Below are 21329 nucleotides of genomic sequence, written 5' to 3'. Positions count from 1 at the left end.
TGAAGATTCAGTTTATTAAGGTTTTTTTGCAAGAATATTAAAATTTGGAACTTTCCTATTTTTACTTCTTTCTCATAGTTCTTGCCTTTAATGGAACCTTATTCTACAATCATTCAACTGACGTGATTTGGATTTTGTTTCTTAGTGATCGACTTTGACAATACTGATAATGCTTGGAAAAAATATGACCACTGTGAGTACCTGTCATGAATACTACTATCTATGCACTTTCATCATGTCAACCTATTGCTTAATTAGAGCAATGCTTAGACAGCTAAAATTAATCTCAAAAGTTCCTTAATTTGAGAAAGACTTTAATCAAATAAATGATTCTGACAGTGACAGCACGGGAACTATTCAAACAGTTTGGTTGCTCAAGGAGAGTTTATGAGGATGCGTTCAATCCAATGCTTTTGGTTGGATTGTTTGCTCCAGGAGAGCAATGCAGTGCAGCAGCTACATTGGGAATGCTGTATTACTTTATCCTTGCTCACCAGGCATGGTGTTCTTTGTCAAACAGGAATTCTCTCCAGTAGAAAGAAGGAAAGAGGCAAATGAAAAACTGTGGAAATAACTGAATATTGTCAATTAGTTTTATATCACATCTCTTTGTTTATATTTTATTTATCAAGTGTCTCCATTTTATTGCTTTCCTACAAGTGATGCTTGCTAAACTTTTCTTAACCAAGCGAACAGTTATTTTTTTTTTTTGGTGGAACATCTATTCCTGACATCATTTATCTTAACTTAGTTTTCTGGGGCTGTCTTCTTACAGCAAGATTTTGATGTGGTCTGGTGTCGTGGAACTGTTGGGGAAACAATATTTAAACCTTGGATTGAGCGAATTAAAAACCAAGGCTGTCAGTTTCTTGCAAATAAAAGGGTATCTGATTTAGTATTTGATGAGAGCACTGGAACAATATCAGCAGTGGCTTGTGGAGACGAGTTATTTCCAGCTGATGCTGTCATATTCTCAGTTGGCATCACCGCTTTGCAAAAAATTGTTTCCAACAGGTCTGTTCAGCTGTAAATTCATGTTATCAATGCACAAATCCTGCATGTGATTCTCCTGCTTTACTTATATAATATATGTGGTGAGATGAAATTCCATGCAGTCATTAGCACTTTACATTTTCCTGGTTTAGGCTGATTGTTTAAATAGATTGGCATGGAGAAACTTTATGAAATTTAGAACTTATTTATCTTTTAATGCTTACACCAAATTTTAAATAAAAAATAGTATCAATAAAAATGATACGAAACCAAAGAAGGCCCTATTGCTTAGAAGTTTACTGAATAAAATTGATACAAATCTAATAGTGGCAGTAATTTAGGTTTCTTTGGCATACAAGAATAGAATTATTTCTACTCTTATTTTGTTGTAGTGCAACACAAGAAATCTTTATTTTGAATTTAAATGTGCTGTCTTTGCTTGATAAGATTTTTGGATTTGTGTAGTTCAGTTTTGCAAACAAGGGATGAGTTTTTGAATGTCTTAAATTTGGGAGCAATTGATGTTCTTGCAGTGAGGCTGTGGCTTGACAGGAAGGTGAGCTCATCCTATAAATCTAACTGTTGCTTTAAAAACTGAACCTCAAGCGCAACTTTGGTATGACAGGGAAATAACTGGTTACTATCTGTTTCTATCCAAATTCAGGTGAAAATTCCAAAACCAAGCAATGCTTGCTTTGGTTTTGACAATTCAACAGGCTGGACTTTCTTTGATTTGAATGCTTTGCATGATGAGTATAAAAATGAGCCTGGAACAGTTGTGGAAGCTGATTTTGTAAGTGTGTAGTTTTTATATCTTCCAGATTTTACTAAATGATCTTCTCAGATGATTTCGTGAATATGGGCTTATTTTTACAGTATTACATATATTTTTCATCTTAAGTTAGTGAATAATATAATTTCTTTGATCTCCACCATTTAACTTGCAGTATCATGCGAACCAATTTTTGTCCCTTAATGACGAACAAATTGTACACAAGGTCAAAGCTTACCTAACGACATGCATTAAAGACTTTGGAGAGGCTAATGTGATAGACCAAGCAGTTGTTCGATTTTCTAAATCTGTAACACACTTCTTTCCTGGTAAGAAATCATTCTACTTAATTTTGTGTTTAAATGTGTACATTTTTATGAAAGTCAAAGATGCCTACTAGGATCTTTACTGAAAATACTGAGTTTTGTTTTCAGTCAAGAATTTGGCCAGTGAATGATAGGTTTTTGTTCTTTGTCCATTTTTCTAATTTTATTGTGTTTTTGATGGTTTTTCAATTTTTTTGCATTTTTCAATTAATTAAATGAAGAACAATGAACTAGGTAATGGGAAACAATTTTTTTTAACGAGAATCACCAAACTGAGTTGTGTTTTTTCAGATTTTTGACCCAATGTGCATTACAAGGGAAATTGTACCAGGTCTATTCTCAGAACAAATTGCTGAAGATGATTTCCATCAACTCCGAATTATACTTACATTGAATGCTGACAATTCTTAGCAACCAAACCCTGAGCATCTTCTGCACATTCTCCTCAATATGCTGATGTCAGCTACAGGTGGAGCTGTATGTCCAATACAGGAATTGGTGGAAGTTGTGATCTCTCCAAAGTGACCTGATCTACTTCATACAAACAGTTCTAGAGCAAAGAATTCGAATTCTCTGAGCACCAAGTCTGAACTTCTGCAATTCCTCTTTAATAGATGATATTAGCCTCCATTGTAAGACCTCTATGGTTGAAATAGAAGGTCTGGGAACACCTGGAGATGTCTGTTCTTCTATCTAGACCCCAATTCGGCTGGCTGCCAGTGAATTACAGTTGAATCCCCTCCAAATTCGATGCCGATGAATATTTTTCTCCTTCCCTTGCATTGTCTGGAAGATATAGAAAGCTATGCCCACATCAAATATCTCAATCTGTTTGAATTTTGATAAAATTATGATTCCACCCCTCTCACAATGAATTATCAAAACATCTTTCAACACAAATGGCTCCCAAAAGCTGATGTACAATAAAAGTCAATTCTCCTGCAGGCTGGGATGATGTCCAACCTAGAAGATCTCAAGCATTTTCCTTCCTGAGATCACAAATGGTTGGAAAACCCTGTCCAAGGGTCCACAAAGCTGAGATAAAATTCTGAAAATCTGGATATGATAATGGACTTCTAACATGTTGCTTTATTGGCTTCAAACCCTAATATGTTTTAGTAGTGTTCCACGGGGATGTGTCCCCCTGTGGTTTTGGGGTAGTACCCATCTCGGGGACAAAATGGGGACGCGGAGACAGATTTTTGTTGTTCCCTTTTAGGCAAATTTAGAAATGTCCCTGAAATGGCCAAATTGTTTTGGTAGGAAACTTGGGGACGGCCAGCAGTACTGTGGACGATTTTGCCTTCCCCTATCCGTCCTCAAAACTACTAGTAGTGTCCTTTTTTCCAGCCAATCTGGTAAAGGAAAGATGTTAGAAATATTGATTTCTACTCATAAAACTTATTTAATCATATCCGTCATTAGATGTTTCTAGAATTTTAAGTTTAGGTTTAGGTTTAAGTTGTGTCGGCTGTAGTAGTTTCTAGAACTCTATAGATAATTGTCTTGTCGGATATTTCTAGAATATTGTAAACTTGGCTATAAAAGGGAGTGCTATGTATCCATTTTGACAATAAAAAAAGTAATCAAATAAAATTAATTTTTATTCTGCCACAACACATTGCGTTTCATATTTAATTTTTGTGTGCCTCTGCCCTCCCATCAAAGTGGTATCAGAGCTTGGTTAAGAAGAGGAGTTTGAAGGATTGTGCATAAGGAGGATTGCAATAGAGAAAGAGGCTAGAAAGTTATTGTGAGATCTGTAAGTTTTTTATTGCCCTATTTAGGGTTTGTTATATCTGTGAATTTTGTTTATAAGTTTCTGTTAGGCATGGCTTCAGGGAGTTTTCAGGCTCCAATTCCAATATTTTCTGGAAAGAATTATGATGATTGGGCTTTTAGAATGAAGCTTATATTTGATTCTTATGAGTTATTAGATATAATCTTAAATGGTTTTGTTGAACCTGTAGATGAGTCTACTTTAAAAGCTAATCAAAAGAAAAAGCTTGATGAAAATAGGCAGAAGAGTAAAAAAGATTTGTAGATTATTGGACAAGCTCTGGAAGACTCAGTTCTTGGAAAAATTAAGCTAGCTGTTACAGCCAAGCAAACTTTGGACATTCTTGAGACTGCATATCAAGGTACAAGTAAGGTAAAAATTGTTAAATTGCAAGCACTTAGAAGAGAATTTGACAATTTACAAATGAAGGATTCTGACTCTGTAGAGCAATTTTCAAATCATGTTATAAATGTGGTTAATCAAGTAAGGATGAATGGTGATGAGCTTTCTGACCAAAAAGTTGTAGAAAAGATTTTAAGAAGTTTGCCTCCTAAATTTGATATTATTGTGGTTGCAATTGAAGAATCTAAGGATCTAACAACATTGTCTATAGATGAGGTGTTTGGATCCTTGTATAATTATGAAGACAGGTTGAACAAGCATAATGGTAATTCACTGGAGAATGCATTTAAAACACAAATGACATTTGGTAGAGGCAGAGGAAGAGGAAATGCTGGATTTAGAGGAAGAGGAAGAGGCAGAAATAATTTTCAAAAAGAAGAAAGGAGTCCAGATCCAAGAGGAAGAAGAAATCAATACTCCTACTCAAGGGGAAGCTATAACAACTAGACATCACAAAGGTACGATAAATCAAATATTCAATGTTATTACTGCAAGAAGTTTGGACATTTTGCAAATGAGTGTCGGAAAAAACAAGCTGATATGAGTAAGCAAAATGTAAATATTTCTTAGAGTAATTTTGAGACATTGTTCATTACTTGCAATGTAGCTCAAGAGAGCACAAATGATTTTTGGTGTTTAGATAGTGGTTGTAGCAATCATATGACAGGCAATAAAGAGTTTTTTGAAAGTTTGGATAGATCAATTAAATCAGAAGTGAAGTTGGGAAATAATGAGACAGTGAAAGTGAGTGGAAAAGGCACAATCAATGTTATAACAAAGCATGGTAAGAAATCTATTTCTAATGTATACTTTGTACCTGGCTTGAAACATAATCTTATAAGTGTGGGGCAGCTTAGTCAAAAAGGTTATAGAGTTATTTTTGAGAAAAATTTGTGCACTATATTTGATATGCCTCCTAGTAACATGGTGATTGCAAGGGTAGAAATGACAAATAACAGAATGTTTCCACTTCGGATGAAGAGCAATATGACTGATGAAGTTGCAGCAAGTTTTAAGGCAGCAAGTCAAGATCAAACATGGATATGGCACTTGAGGTATGGTCATCTAAATCTCAAAGGATTATCTTTATTGCAAAGAAAGGATATGGTAAGAGGCTTACCCCCAATTGAAGCATCATTAAGTCCATGTGAAAGTTGTATTTTGGTCAAACATCATAGAGAGAGTTTTCCAAAAGGGATGTCATATAGAGCAAGGGTACCTTTAGAAATTGTGCATTCAAATATATGTGGTCCAATGAAAATGTCATCATTAGGTGGGAGCATTTATTTCTTAACATGTATTGATGACTTCAGTAGAAAGACATGGGTTTACTTTCTTAAATAGAAGTCTGAAACTTTTGGCAAATTTAAAGAATTCAAGGCCTTTGTTGAGAAACAAAGTGGTTTACCTATCAAGGTATTGAGATTTGATAGAGGAGAGTATAAGTCAAATGAGTTTTCAGATTATTGCAGGGATTATGGAATCAAAAAGCAATTACTACCAGTTACACGCCACAACAAAATGGTGTTGCAGAGAACAAGAATAGGACAATAATGTAGATGGCAAGGAGCATGTTGAAAGGTAAGAATCTTCCTAATGAGTATTGGGCTGAGGTAGTTTCTTGTGCTATTTATATTTTGAATAGGAGTCCAACAAAGATTGTGAGGGACATGGTTCCACAACAAGCATGGAGTGGTAAGATTCATATTGTTTCTCATCTCAAAGTATTTGGTTGAATTGCATATGCACATGTTCCTAAAGAAACTAGAAGTAAGTTAGATGATAAGAGTGAGAAATGCATTTTTGTTGGCTATGATGAGCAATCTAAGGCATATAGGTTGTTTAATCCTATCACCAGAAAAGTCACTGTGAGTAGGGATGTTGTATTTAAAGAGGATGAATCTTGGGGTGGAAATATAGATACAAATGTTACAGGTGCTGCAACAATACCATATGATGAGAAGGATAAAAAGGATCATGAAGATCAAGAGGATCAACCAAGTGACCAAGAAGGAACTCCACCATGAAGTCCATAAGGAGATCACTTAGAAAATGAAGTTGAACATGGAGAATCTTCGAGTTCACAAGTAAGTAATGATTCAAACCCTATACTTGCACAATTGAGATCAAGGATTACAAGCAAGAAAACTAGAAGCTTGAGTGAGATTTATGATCAAGGAAGTAAAATAGATTTGCAATCAAATTTTGCTTTATTTTCTCAAGATCCTATATATTTTGAAGATGCAATTAAGAACAGGCATTGGATTAATGCAATGAATGATGAAATAGAATCAATTGAGAGAAATGATACATGGAAATTAGTTGATTTGCTTAAGAACAAAGATTGCATTGGTGTAAAATGGGTTTACAAGACTAAGTTTAAAGCTAATGGAGATGTAAACAAATATAAGGCAAGGTTAGTTGCTAAGGGATTTTCACAAGAATATGGGGTTGACTATAATGAGACATTTGCACCTGTAGCAAGACTTGATACTATCGGAATAGTATTAGCTATTGCAGCTCAAAACAAATGGGTGATTCACCAAATGGATATCAAATCAGCATTTTTGGATGGATATTTGGAAGAAGTCTATGTGCAACAACCACCGGGATATGAAATAAGAGGACATGAAGACAAAGTTTATAAGTTGAAGAAGGCGCTCTATGGATTGAAGCAAGCTCCAAGAGCCTAGTACAACAGAATAGATTCATACATGATGGAGAATGGATTCAAGAGAAGCACCAGTGAACCTACATTATATACCAAGATCAATGAACAAGGTCAGATTTTGATTGTTTGTTTATATGTTGATGATTTGATTTTCACAGGCAATTTATCTATTAACATTTTTAAATCAGCAATGAAAAGGGAATTTGAAATGACAGATCTAGGATTGATGAAATATTTTCTTGGCATTCAAGTTACTCAAAATGATAAAGGAATTTTCATTTGCCAAAGTAAATATGCAAAATATATTTTGGAAAGATTTAGATTGATAAATTGCAGTCCAGTTTCTACACCTGTGGTAGTAGGCACCAAACTAAACAGAGAAGATACTAAGAAAGGTTTTGACTCAACTATATTCAGAAGATTGGTTGGTAGTTTGATGTATCTCACTACTACTAGACCAGATATTATGTATGGAGTGAATTTAATCTCTTGATTCATGGAATCACCTAAGAACTCACATTGGCAGGCAGGAAAAAGGATTTTGAGATATATTGCAGGAACTATGAATCATGGCATTTTGTATTCTACTTCAGATAATTTTCAATTAGTTGGATATACAGATAGTGATTTTGCAAGGAATACTGAGGATAGAAGGAGCACATCTAGATATGCATTTCATCTTGGGACAGGTGTTGTAGCCTGGGCATCAAAGAAGCAACCTGTAGTAACTCTCTCATCAATTGAAGCAGAGTATGTAGCAGGAACAACAGCAACATGTCAAGCAGTATGGATGCGAAGGATTTTGAAAGACTTAATGCAAGCTCAAGATGGACCTACTACAATCTATTGTGATAACAAGTTTGCTATTGCACTTTCAAATAACCATGTGTTTCACAAGAGGACAAAGTACATTGACACAAGGTATCACTTCATTAAAGAGCTGGTTAATAACAGAAAAATTAATCTACAGCATTGCAGATCAGAAGAGCAACTTGCAGATATCTTCACCAAGGCTTTAGCACAGGAACAATTTGAGATTTTGAGGGAAGCATTGGGAATTGTAAATACTCATGATGTAGATAGTAGAAATTAGAGGGGAGTGTTAGAAATATTAATTTCTACTCCTAAAACTTATTTAATCATATCTGTCATTAGATGTTTCTAGAATTTTAAGTTTAGGTTTAGGTTTAGGTTGTAGTAGTTTCCAAAACTCTGTAGATAATTGTCTTGTTGGCAAATGTCAGATATTTCTAGAATATTGTAAACTTGGCTATAAAAGGGAGTTTTATGTATCCATTTTGACAATAAAAAAGATTAATTTTAATTGTGCCACAACACATTGCGTTTCATATTTTATTTTTGTGTGCCTCTGCCCACCCATCAAAAGACACCCCCCAAAAATAAAATTTTAAATTTTTTTGCTGTCCACGTGTGCCCCTAGTCATCTTAAAGACATAATAAAAATATGCAAACCATATTTGGTCCATTAAAACACTAAAACACTAACTCTTCTAGTCATTTTGAGATTTGACATTATTGCTAAGAGGAAGGAAAAAAAACGTACAGGAGCAGCAATAGTGAGGAAAGATTGCATTTAATATTTACTAACTATTTTAGTTGGACTTCTCCTTATTTCATTCTAATTTCATGCATGATACTTGGAGCCTTTAGGCATTTTGATTTTTCTTATATATGTATGTGATATTGTTATAATGGAAGTCCTTAGTATTTTCCATTTGATAATATTCCACGTATTGATTTTCTAAAATGTCTATGGTGAATGGTTTATTGATGTTAAGATATACATATTTGAATTCTATCTCTATAAATAAAAAAATACTTATGTTTCTAATCGCTTTCTCCTAAATTTTGGCCTCAACCTGTACTTGTAACAGAAACATGTCCCCGTCCTAGAAACTCTGTGGAGTATAGGTTTTTAGGATTGCCTTGCATTTTTTTTCTCATGTCTCCCTCAACCCCCCCACTCTTTAAGCTCCCCTATTAATAAAATTAAGTTGTTTTTAAAAACAACTTATCTATGTCTCCTAGGCATCATGATACAAGGGGAAGAGGGGGGGCGGTTGCCAAAGTCAACGTTCACACAACCCCTAAGTATTTCACTTTCTTTTGGAAAATGGCGCACGTGGATATTTCCATACAATTTATGCTTTCATAGTCTTTGCAGAACTATTTGCAAATGTTGAAAGTGCTCTTCCTCATTCTTAGAGTAGATTAAAATTTTATCCAGAAACACTATCACACTTTTCTAAACAATCTCTAATACAATATTCATCAAATTCATAGAAGCTACTAGGGCATTGGTGATCTTGAAGGGAATATAGTCAACTTGTAATGCCCAAACCAAGTTCGTAAAGCAGTTTAATGCAATAGTTGAAAAACTCGGTTTTGGCAATATCTCGGCTAGCTCAATTTTTTTTAAAAAACTCAGAATTGCCAAAAACTCAAGAAAAAAGTTGGCACTTTTATCGAACATTTGAAAATATATAATTTTTATAGATATTTATTAATAAATAATTAATGAAGACTATAAATAAATATATTTGTTCTCTATAATGAGTTTATAATTTATAAATACTATAAACTTATAAATGTTGTTAATAAACAATGCATATGCATATTAGCATTAAGAATAAATATATGGTATTACAATTTATTAGATATATAGTTATTAATTTATACTAATTTATAACTCTCTATAATGATTTTATTAATATACAATATTATACTACTTTAGTATTAACATATAGTATTATACAGTATTATAAATTTAGAAAACCAATTCAAATAAATTAAAATGTGTATTTTATAAACTTATCTACAAACTCACGATCATCAATTCATAACTTATAGTTATATAAATTTACAACTTATAGCTCTATAAAAATATATATAATGATGTTGATGTGTATATAGGAGCATAATAGTGATCTTATGCGGTTGCCAAAGTCAGCGCTCACACAACCCCTAAGTATTTCACTTTCTTTTGGAAAATGGCCCTTGTGGATATTTCCATACAATTTATGCTTTCATAGTCTTTGCAGAACTATTTGCAAATGTTGAAAGTGCTCTTCCTCATTTTTAGAGTAGATTAAAATGTTAACCAGAAACACTAACACACTTTTCTAAACAATCTCTAATACAATATTCATCAAATTCATAGAAGCTACTAGGGCATTGGTGATCTTGAAGGGAATACAGTCAACTTATAATGCCCAAACCAAGTTCGTAAAGCAGTTTAATGCAATAGTTGAAAAACTCGGTTTTGGCAATATCTCGGCTAGCTCAATTTTTTTTGAAAAACTCAGAATTGCCAAAAACTTAGGAAAAAAGTTGGCACTTTTATCGAACATTTGAAAATATATAATTTTTATAGATATTTATTAATAAATAATTAATGAAAACTATAAATAAATATATTTGTTCTCTATAATGAGTTTATAATTATAAATACTATAAACTTATAAATGTTGTTAATAAACAATGCATATGCATATCAGCATTAAGAATAAATATACAGTATTACAATTTATTAGATATACAGTTATTAATTTATACTAATTTATAACTCTCTATAATGATTTTATTAATATACAATATTATACTACTTTAGTATTAACATATAGTATTATAAATCTGAATTGTACAGTATTATAAATTTAGAAAACCAGTTCAAATAAATTAAAATTTGTATTTTATAAACTTATCTACAAACTCACGATCATCAATTCATAACGTATAGTTATATAAATTTACAACTTATAGCTCTATAAAAATATATATAATGATGTTGATGTGTATATAGGAGCATAATAGTGATGTGTATATGAGGTGATTTGACTACCATGCGTTGACTTTCCAAGTTATTCATTGGGGATGAAATTTGGCATACGTAGACAAGTTTACATTAAATTTCCAAAAATGTTTTCTATATCTATTGAAGAGAAAAACCATTATGTGTGTATCCTGCAATCAACACTCTATGTGATGGCGTCTTTGAGGCATATCATTGAAATAGTTCCTATGCTTGAATCTATGCTTCTACGTTTTCTTAGCACTCTGAATTTGTGTGCCTTAATAGTCCTCAATAATTGCACCTTTTCTTAGCAGCCATCACAACCCTTTTGTTAGCCGTCGTAGCTTGCAGGAAAATGAAAAACTCCTAACATTTTTTTAGAAAACTTTATTGTTTCCAAGTTGACTTAATCAACGATTTGTCGACCCAAAAATCATAAAAACTGTGATTTTTTCATCCCAAATGCAGTACGATTTTTTCAAAATTTTGTTAGCCATTTATTTGGTGATTGTATTGCTTGGCAGTTTTGCGTGCAATATCTCACAATATTAGCAATATATTGCAGTTTTTTAAAACTATGGTTTAATGTATGTCTCCTTTCAATTTGAGATGACAATACCTTGCCCACAATCTATCTTGGAAAACATTATAGCTCCTCACATGTGGAAAAAACAAGTCAACTCACGGCAAGGTGTACAACTACATATTGCTTATGGTGGTCTTGTTTAGCATGTGATGATCTATACATAGATGTAGACTCCGATCCTTCTTGATGGTTGAGATGGTTGCATCCACTTGACCTTCTTCTGCTCTTGCCCTGAAGAGCTTCATCTTTTTGAGCATTTACTCTTGTCTCACTATCTTCAGATACAATCTATCCATGGAATTAGGTTAAAGGCCATCCTTAGCTCCTTTTATATTGTTATCAAGGCATGTATTAACTTCTAAACCCTTAACCATCCATCTATTTCATACAATTAAATATTTTAATAGCTGGAAGATTCCTCCCAATACTAAATGACAGTTGTTTCGAAGTAACCTCAACTTATTTGGGCCTAACTTGGCCTTCTTGTTCTTTCCCTAGGCGATTGCCTCTTTAGTCAACTAGTAGGTTCCCCTCATGGCTCAAAGTTTTTTCAGAGATATCTATAAGACCCAACACCATCTCTTGACACCAATTCCTCATCTTAGGGTATGATGTTTTGTATCATTTGTTATCTCACTAATCATCTGATTTCTCTTTTTAGCTTAAGAGAAAGTACTCGAGTTCTCCCCCCGATGCTCATTATGAATGGTAAAGTCTCATCTACTGACATATTTCTTGAATTGGAACTCTTCCTCTTCTTTCCCAGTCTCATTCTCACCCCTTGCCTATTATTCTATGATTCAAAGTCTAGTTAGATTTTGTTGATCTCTAAGAGGCTCATGTCTAAATAAAAGTAGTCGAAAAGTTTTGCAGGATGGGGGACCTAATGTGCTATGACAAACAACTTATGGGATTTTTAGAAGTCAGCTCTTCATTGCTTAACCAAGAAAAAAGAGATAGAATAAAACAAAAGTAAAATCTACACTAGAAAGAAATGCACCAAGGCTTTCTCAACATTTACAGGTTCATAGTGAAACCTCAACAACACTTTCGAGTTTTTTGTTCCAAGGGGCTTGCCTTTGGGTATGGGCACGATGAAGGAGAAAGGGTCTGCATAAAGCCAAGGGGTTCCCAACAATTGTGGAACTCATTCAAAAGAAAGGCACAATGTGGGAAGTGGTTGTCTTAGATAAAACCACTCTCAACAGAGGTTAAAAACAAATACTTATCCCCGATTACTTTGCTACCAATGGAGTGCAAGTTGCGGAGGGTGTAATCCAATACCTACTTCAAAAGATAATGGAAGACTAAAGAAGGCACATGATCCATTAATCTTTGAGGATAGTGGAAAGCGAAAAAATCAACATAAATAAAGTGGGATAGACCTAAAAGAAATCAGTATAATTAACTCTCGTTTACAAGAAGAGAAAGACGACAAGGACATTGTTTCCATACTTTTGAGAATAAAAATGCAAAGGTTGGAAATGAAGCCACATATTATACATACCACAATATTCATTCAAGGATAGGAAATAATGAAAAGTTTCCTCTATAATGTAGAAATTACAACAAACTTGCTTAATGTCTATATATATATATATACAATTGTCATCTCCTCTTTTTATTTGGCAACATTTGGAGTCTATAAATGCTTTTCCCTCAGGTTCAAACATAAAGCATTCTTTTTAAGATCCAATGGGGATCTAATCAAGGCAAAGCTTTTCTAGGTTGATGCCAACAATGGCAGTAGACCAATTGTCCTCTCTTCTAGCTTTTTACCATTTTGGGGTGGTAGGGACTTTACTTATAACTTTGCCTCTACATGGTTTGGCATTATTCCCTAGTTGGGAAAGATTTTCTTGAGATTCTCCCTTTGAAGTGGACATATGGCACTGAGGGCATAGGGAAGTGGGTCTTGCATTTTTCTTTTGAATCATCATTCCTTTGGAAGAATTTCATTGGGGTTGCGTGGTGATGCCACATGGTGATGGGGATAATATTTCATTTAATTTAGGTGGTTAGTTAGGATGCATTGAGAGAAACCACAATTATGGGGTTGGGAACTGACTGTTATAGACATGGTCTATAGCTTAGCCACTTTGGGGGATCCATGCTTGCATGTTTGAACCTCAGAATCTTGGTTAAGTTAACTATTTCCTTTTCCATTGGGTTGCAAAGTCTCATATGTGGATCTTTCCTACCGTCAAATGATCTAACACAAGCAAATTTATCATAGAAAACTTGGTACGAGAGAAAATTTTCCTATCGTATTGAAGTGATGTCTGCAACAAGGTGAAAGTGGGGACAAGAGGTAGAGAATGTATACAATGAAAACCATAAGTCTTGCATCGACAATCAAAACAATCAATAGCCATGAGTCATTCAAGAGAAACAAGCACCTAATTTCAAAAGAAGGAAATGCATAAAATTCATCAACCTAATGAATAAGATTAAGATGAGACATCAAAATTTTGAAATCTTACTCAAAATATTGGGGAGACCGAGTCCATCGACTAAGATAGGTCACAAATTAATTCGGGCATGTGCACTTGTTTAGATTCCTCCTTAATTCAAGGTGGTCTGAAGAGGGAAACCCATCCTTCTGTTAAGCTCTATAGAATCACATGCTCTCAAAGCCAACTGGATAGAACCTTGTTTCCAGTTAGACGACCATATTGCTAACAAGGTTATTTCCTTGGTTTGCATTAGTATTTCTCTACTATTTCTTAGACACCTATAGCCTCAATAGAGATACTAACATCACTTGATTTTTGAGTTTCATAATTTTCTTTATCGCTTTCTTTGTTTTTAGAAGTGTTAATGATGACGTAGTTGATGGGTTAGAAACCAAGATGATAGCAGAAGCTGCCTTTAGATTTCCACTTAATATAATTCTAGATTCCCACATTTTACTAATGCATAGAAGTAATTAATGATGGTTTAATGAATAATGGCATCACTTATCCTTGATGAGACAAATAATCTACTCAATATCATATCAAAATCTTATGCAATAAACAATGAAATAAATGCATTAAATTCTTTAGTAAATCAAGGTGTACAAAACCTTTGTTGTCCATGTGGATGAGCAGCCAAAGCCTGCAAAGTGGTTCACATAGGGAAAGATGGCTTTGGGGAGGGCAGTTTAGTATGGCAATAGTCGCTTCCCAAGGAAACTTGCCAACCTCATTAAATGAAATCTCGTGTTGACAATCCTCATTTGGCTTTTAAATAGGGACTATCACTCTTGAGAAAATCATTCTAATATTGGGCATTTTGTGCAAGGGTGGTTGATAGTGTTTAGCAGTGTAGTTTAGCTTCGCCATAGTTAGCCTTGTGAGGCTTACTACAAGAAAGCTCATAATTTCTTCTTGGATTGGGTAACCAATACTAGGTTGAGTAGGATGATGAATCTAGATGATGAATTCATCCTAGTAGTGTGAAATGGGTCCCTAGGGAGGAATTCTTGAAAGGTGGGGATAGGTATCAAGTGAATACCAACATTATGTTATGCTTCGTGAGTTCCAGGTTGATGAATCAGGACGATGAATTCATCCTAGTAGTATAAAATGGGTCCCTAGGGAGGAATTCTTGAAAGGTGAGGATAGGTATCAAGTGAATACCAACATTGTGTCGTACTTCATGGGTTCCTTGCTGGACTTGGGTGAAGCCAACTCCATGATTGGGCATTTTCCCAGAGGCTTATTTGGGGGATAGTTGTTCTGAAGGCTTAGAGGGGATTCTGAAGCTAGCACAATCAAGACTTGGGCTTTAGCTGGCTATGGACCTGAGGGCATATTTGGAGCAAGATACAATGATGCCTTGGTGGTGACCCTTTGTGGCCAATTTCTGAATAATATCTATCTTGTTGCATAGGGAGGTGGCTAGACGTGGTTCAACTTTTCTAAAAAGGTTAGCTAGGGACAATTCAATTGATCAAGGCTAGTTAAATGAGTTTCGTGCTATGGTGATCTTTGAGCAAGACTAGGATTATGGCTTTGTTATGCTTCTGGATTCATGATTGTGTGAGTTTATTTTAGAATGTTTCATATCACAGTTTGTAGTCCATCATGAGGACTAGACTGATAAAAGATAAGAAGTAATTTACCAAATTGCAGATCCAAATTGACTAAAAAGGGAGGAGAAGAGGAGGGGACATGTGGCTCGAGACAAAAAAAGAGAGACAAAAGTTTATGGAAGAGAGAAAAAAACAAAAAGAGCAAAAAAGTAGAACACAAAGAGAAATGGAGAACACAAATGAAAATAAAACTTGATTGAAAAGAAAAAAGAAAATAGAATGATCAAACACAAATATGAATGAGAGAGAGAAAATGTATAAAAACTAAATAAAACATAACTAAAGGAAAAAAAAGATGAAAATATAAATACTAAATAAACCAATAAAAATATAGACAAAGGTATATACCAAATAAAATGTACAAAGATTGGTAAATGAAGAGATAAATAAAAATGCACTATAAGAAAGAATAAAAAGATATATAGAAGAATATGTATAGAAAAATATCTATAAATAAATAGAAGGAAACTAAATAACCATTAGTATAAAGGTAAATAGGAAAATAAAAATAAAAATAACATACAATAGGAGGAAGTATATATAAAACTAAAAATACAATAAAGAGAGCGAAAGTATAAACATATAAAAGAATAAATAAAAGGACTAAATAAAATTAATAATATGTAAAAAATATATGTATGTATAAATACAGATAGATCGTATTATGTATGTATATATGTGTAAATACATATAAGGATCGAGAATAAAAAGAAAGATATATATATATACATATATATATATTAATGAAGGAAAAAAAAGACTTGATATATATAAATACACACACACACACATATAAAATAATCACCTAATTGATATAAATATCTACCCAAAAAACTTAAAGAGAAGGCTAAAAATATAAAAACAAAAAAAGATAAAAGTATATCTATAAATAAATAGATAGCTAGAAAAACATCTATCTATATGTAAGAATATAGTCATATGCATATAAAAAGTGGAATGGGAAGGAAAGCTTAATGGATAATAATAGAGCACATACATAAACTATAAAAATTAAATAAATAAGACTAAAAAATGAATAAAAAGGAAGTGTGCGAGGGTGTGAGTGAAATTGAATCGAAAACTATGAAGACGAAGAAAGCACAAAAACTAAAGCTACAGACAAAAGAAAAATGAAACACCTCGAGAGGAAGAAAAAGAGCAAGAGGAAAGAATGCCTAAAAGGAAGAAATGAGAATAGGAAGGGCACTAAGAAAATTGTTGACACAAGAACTAGGAAACAATGAGGTGCCAATAAGAGGACTGAGGGGAAAGGAGAATTTAGGGGGAAGAAAAGAAAAATAAAGACAAACATGCACTCAAAACAAAAGAGAGAGAACTTAAACAAAGATGACAACCCAACTAAAAAATAATGGACAACCTAGACAATAAAAAAGAAACAACCAAGTGAGCCCCCAAGGACAAGAAGCATGATAAGATAGGGACAATGCAAGGAAGAGGAAGAGAGGAACAAAGAGAGAAAGGAGGAAGCAAGCGAAGGGAGAGCTAGGGAAGAAGAGAGAAGATCAGATAGAGAGCAACAAAGAGTTATCAAGGAAAGATAAAAGAGGATGCCACAGAGGACTTTAGGACAATCCTCATAATGGTTAAGGTTGGGTGGATGGTTATAAATCTCAATAGCCTTTTTAAGTTTTCTCTTGAATAGATTTTCCTATTTGAAAAGAATTTGGGCACTCTCAAGAAAAATGTGATGTTCGGTAGAGGAGGAGTCCTTTGCTAAAGCTGACTTAAAGATAGGCTCATGTTTGACGTCAACACCATGTTCTTTGATCCTAATGATGAAAGAGTGACCTCTCTCACCAATGTAAGGTGAACCACAGGAACAAACAGCTTGGTAGAATCCAAAGTTAGAGAGGAGGCACGAGGATTATGGCAGCGAGAAGATGGACAAAGGGGAGCCCCACCCCTTTGATGAAGAAGAAGGCATATGAAATGGGTTTCCTACAAACTCCCCAAGTCTTGCAAATAACTAGCCAAGCACAATGTTGACTTCCACATCAAAGAAAGAAAAGTTACTCGTTTCTTTTTTGGAAAAAAACTCGATAATGTAAATACAATGTACTCAACTTTATACATTTGAATATATATCGGGTGTAAAATTGTGTTCTTTTGTTTTTCTTTAATTTTATGGAAACATTTTATGAAAAACATGCCTTTTAAAAATGGGAAATACAAACTAAAGCTTGTTCATAAATTTAAGGGAATCATCTTTGTTTTAAGAAAATGTACCAATTACAAGAAACTTCATTCTATACAAAACTAGCATTGTTTAGAAGATACCTACTCAGACATTATTGACAAGATAATGCATTTGTTTCAAGATTTTGCATGTTTGCTCATAGTAGAGCATTTTGGCTGCACAAATGTTTCTCAGTTGATGCCACCTCATGAAAATTTACATTAAGCCACACGTTAACATCGGCACTTAGTGACCTCTACATCTATCACCTTCCCTACAAAAAACATGTGCAAAATGCACTTTAGGAGAATGGCTTTAAAAAGAATATGCCTTAAAGGGGAAATCTTATGTAGTAGCGCATTGTGAAAATTAAAAACATCCTACCTCCTCTACCCTAACTAGTTACTAAAATTATTCGAGTGACCCATTAATTGGATTTCAGAAATATTTTCCCCATTCTACTAATTTCTTTTGTAAAGTACGACCTTTAATAATTTGATATGAGGATAGGGGAAGTGGGTGCTTGTACACTTTTATTTCCAACTCGCTAGGCAAGATCACATAAATGTACACAGTAAGGCCATTTCCTAGTGATGGGGAGGAAAAATGACTCTTTGGGGTACTAACCTCATATCATGATGTGGACATGACAGGGTAGCTTGGTGAGCGAGGAGCTTTGTTACATTTTTTATGGGATGTCCACGCATTTCAACAAATTCTCTTTAATAGAGCTCTGAGACGGGGTCTCATTTTTTGTGTTGTTAGGGGTTAAATTTGGGGTCTCCGCAATGCCTTCCTCTATACTTTTTCCAGGAAACAACTTATCCTCCAATGATAAACATAAAAGATCTAACTTTTCCCATAATTGGGTATCATCTTCTTCTCCTATGCCTCCATAGCCATATGCAATCCTCCTTGTTTTCTTTGCTTAAAGTCTCAACCTTGTTTGGAAAGCTAGGTGTTGATCTAGGGGGCCTAGTAAGAGCAGAAGGTGATGGTAGATCCCTCTTCCTCTGTAGGCAGTTGCTCTCATCTCCAGATGATTGAATCTCCTCTAATGCAAAAATTTACAACAAACTTGCTCAATGTTTGTTGATATACATATACATATGTTGTCTCCTCCTTTTCCTTGGCAACTATTGGAGTTTATATAGGATTTTCCCCCGGGGTTAAACAAAAGGCATGCTTTTTTAGATTTAGCATGAATTGACGAAGGCAGCCTCCTAATACCTTTTCTAGGTTGATGTCAACAGTGGTTGCAAGCTAATTGTCCTACCTTCAATCGTTTTACCATTTTGGAGTGGTAACAACTTTCCTTTTAACTTTTCCTCTGCATGGTTGGAATTTTTCCCTGGTCAGGAAAGATTTTCTTGATATTCTCCCTTTGGAGTGGGCATATGGCAGTGAATGTGAGGAAGTGGGGTCTCACACTTTTCTTTTAAACTTACGCGACTAAGAGGTAAATGCGTCGACCTAGTGGGTGTTCTTGTCATTCCTGGGAAGAATTTTTTCAAGGATGCACGATGATGCCATGTGGCAATGGGGATAACGACTTTTAATTTTGGTGGTTAGTTGGAAGGAATTGATAGAAACCATGATTGGATTGAAGGTATGGAGTCAAGAACTAACCGTTGTAGACATGTTCTATAGTTTCCTTGCATCATAGCAAGGATTTGATCTACTTAGCTTAAAATTTTTTTTGCTTGTTCTAATTACATATTATCATGTTTTAGTTCTTTGCATTTTTGTTTGCAAATAAATAAAGGATCTCCATTTGAGAATTGTTATCATCTTTAGTGATGGGCTCTCGTCTTGCATGATGAAATCAAAAGGAATGAGATGATATTTTGAAATGGGATATAATGGTTTTCTTACTTTCTGTCTCATTTCTTTCAACTAATACTTTTTTAATTATGATTTTAGGTTTGGAAGTAAACCTAGTTTTAAAAGTTTTCAGTTGCTTTCATGTTTAAAGAGGTTATGTACTCTCATTTCAAAATCATTGGATAACTTAGGTTAAAGTCCCATCACTTGATGGGAATTAATCAACAAAAATAGTCTTGTATGGGTTTTGGTCATCCATAAACAGATGACTCTCTAATCATTGACCTTTATTCAAAAGAATTCTTGGCTTCCACCTATAAAAACCCTGACAAGCAACATAGAGTTTTCTAGATGAAAGGGTGACAAGTTCCTAGGTCCAATGTTGAACCTAGTAGCTTCGGTACCATATGTAACAAGCTAAATTATAACAATTAAAAATATAGACAAAATTACATAAAACTGCAAATTAAGAATTTGCACCTTCCTTCCATTTATATTTAGATTGGAAATGAATTCTCTTTCACATGTTCATGAAAACTATTCAATAACAAAAATAACTACTTTCAAGTGAGTGGAAATAATAAGCATCTAACACATGTAACTACCTTCACACGAACTTGAATATAAATTAATTAACTGATCAACTATTTTCACATGAGCGCAAATATTAATTAAATAATAGAATCAACTGCTTAACTCCTCAAAAAATACATAAACAAACAAGAGAGAATTATTGTTCTTTCTTACATTTGGGAAAACTTGTATAAGTCTTGATATAACTATGAGAGGGAAAGTCATCAAGTGGTTTACCTCCCAACCATTGACAAATGGTCCAACACACACCAGATAACTAGGGGGAGGGGGGGAGGGCGTGAATAAGTTGTGTGCAATTATTATAAACTTCAAGCTTCTTAAACAAATCACCGACCAAGAATATAACATCAATAACAAGATGAAAGCCAACACCATAATAAAAAGATTTTTGTCCTCAAGGAAAACTCAATTAATGGAAAAACCCTGGTGGGGATGATACCCACAAGATCATGCACTAATATGAAAATGTCCCTGTTAGGAGACTTGACCCTATTAGGAGTTACTACAATACATAGTACATTGTCCCTATTAAAGGATTGAATCCCTATATAAAGGTTCCCAACTCTAGTAGGAGTTAATAAGAACAAAAGGCTCGCTGCCATAGCACATTGCTCGAAGAGAGAAGGTTAAACCCACCTTCAAGGATGGTCACTGCTTGATTGGAAAAGGTTGAAGCCACCCTCAAAGATTTACAAATCTGATTAATGAACTGAGTGATGACAACACAATTGTCTTAATAGTTCCAGTGAAGTACACTTAGGAATGATGACATATTCCACTCATACCTCTACCAAAGCATTTGACAATCCTTCAACTCTACTATGATATCTAGCATCAAAGGTGACAAACATAATCACATTCCCACGCATTACAACCAAGGAAATTACTTTCCTTTATACAAGTTATCAACAAGCAATAAGGTCAGCTTGTTAGGACTTCCCCAATATAGAAATAAAATCCATGCTAAGATGCATACGACACCTACTACCATTATACAATAACTACAATTATCAAATTACACGCCTTCATCCACAATTAATGCTTGCCAGTCCAAAAAACACTCTACATCTTCTTGATGGCTCTCAATAACAATAATCCCACATGACACACACTGGCAATCGTTACAACATGAACTAGAACGACTAACGGATCCTAAAGGATGTACTACTCCAAGTCTTATACCATGTTTTATGCTTGCAAACCTTAAGTTCAGCTTGCTAACATGTTATATCCAAAATACAACAACCATGTTGGGCATATTTCTCTATCATTGGCCTGTAACCAGTCTTTAT

General features: G+C 34.1%; 1 protein-coding gene across 1 annotated transcript in view; it reads left to right on the top strand.

Annotated features, from left to right (window-relative positions):
- The window catches only part of LOC149561998 (uncharacterized), a 151301-nt gene that overhangs the window by 46188 nt on the left and 83784 nt on the right, over positions 1 to 21329 (top strand). Inside the window, exons 6-11 of the mRNA XM_089825534.1 lie at positions 146 to 193; positions 340 to 497; positions 776 to 1014; positions 1459 to 1549; positions 1658 to 1786; positions 1941 to 2094. Coding sequence (XP_089681660.1) covers positions 146 to 193; positions 340 to 497; positions 776 to 1014; positions 1459 to 1549; positions 1658 to 1786; positions 1941 to 2094 — 819 coding nt within the window. The remainder of the gene's footprint in view (positions 1 to 145; positions 194 to 339; positions 498 to 775; positions 1015 to 1458; positions 1550 to 1657; positions 1787 to 1940; positions 2095 to 21329) is intronic.

This window comes from Cupressus sempervirens, chromosome 4 (assembly GCF_028749045.1).
Source record: "Cupressus sempervirens isolate cs-2001-9-10 chromosome 4, ASM2874904v1, whole genome shotgun sequence".
Classification (NCBI taxonomy): Eukaryota; Viridiplantae; Streptophyta; class Pinopsida; order Cupressales; family Cupressaceae; genus Cupressus; species Cupressus sempervirens.
The sequence above is the reverse complement of the archived record's forward strand: the minus strand, read 5'-3'. Positions and strand labels throughout refer to the sequence as shown.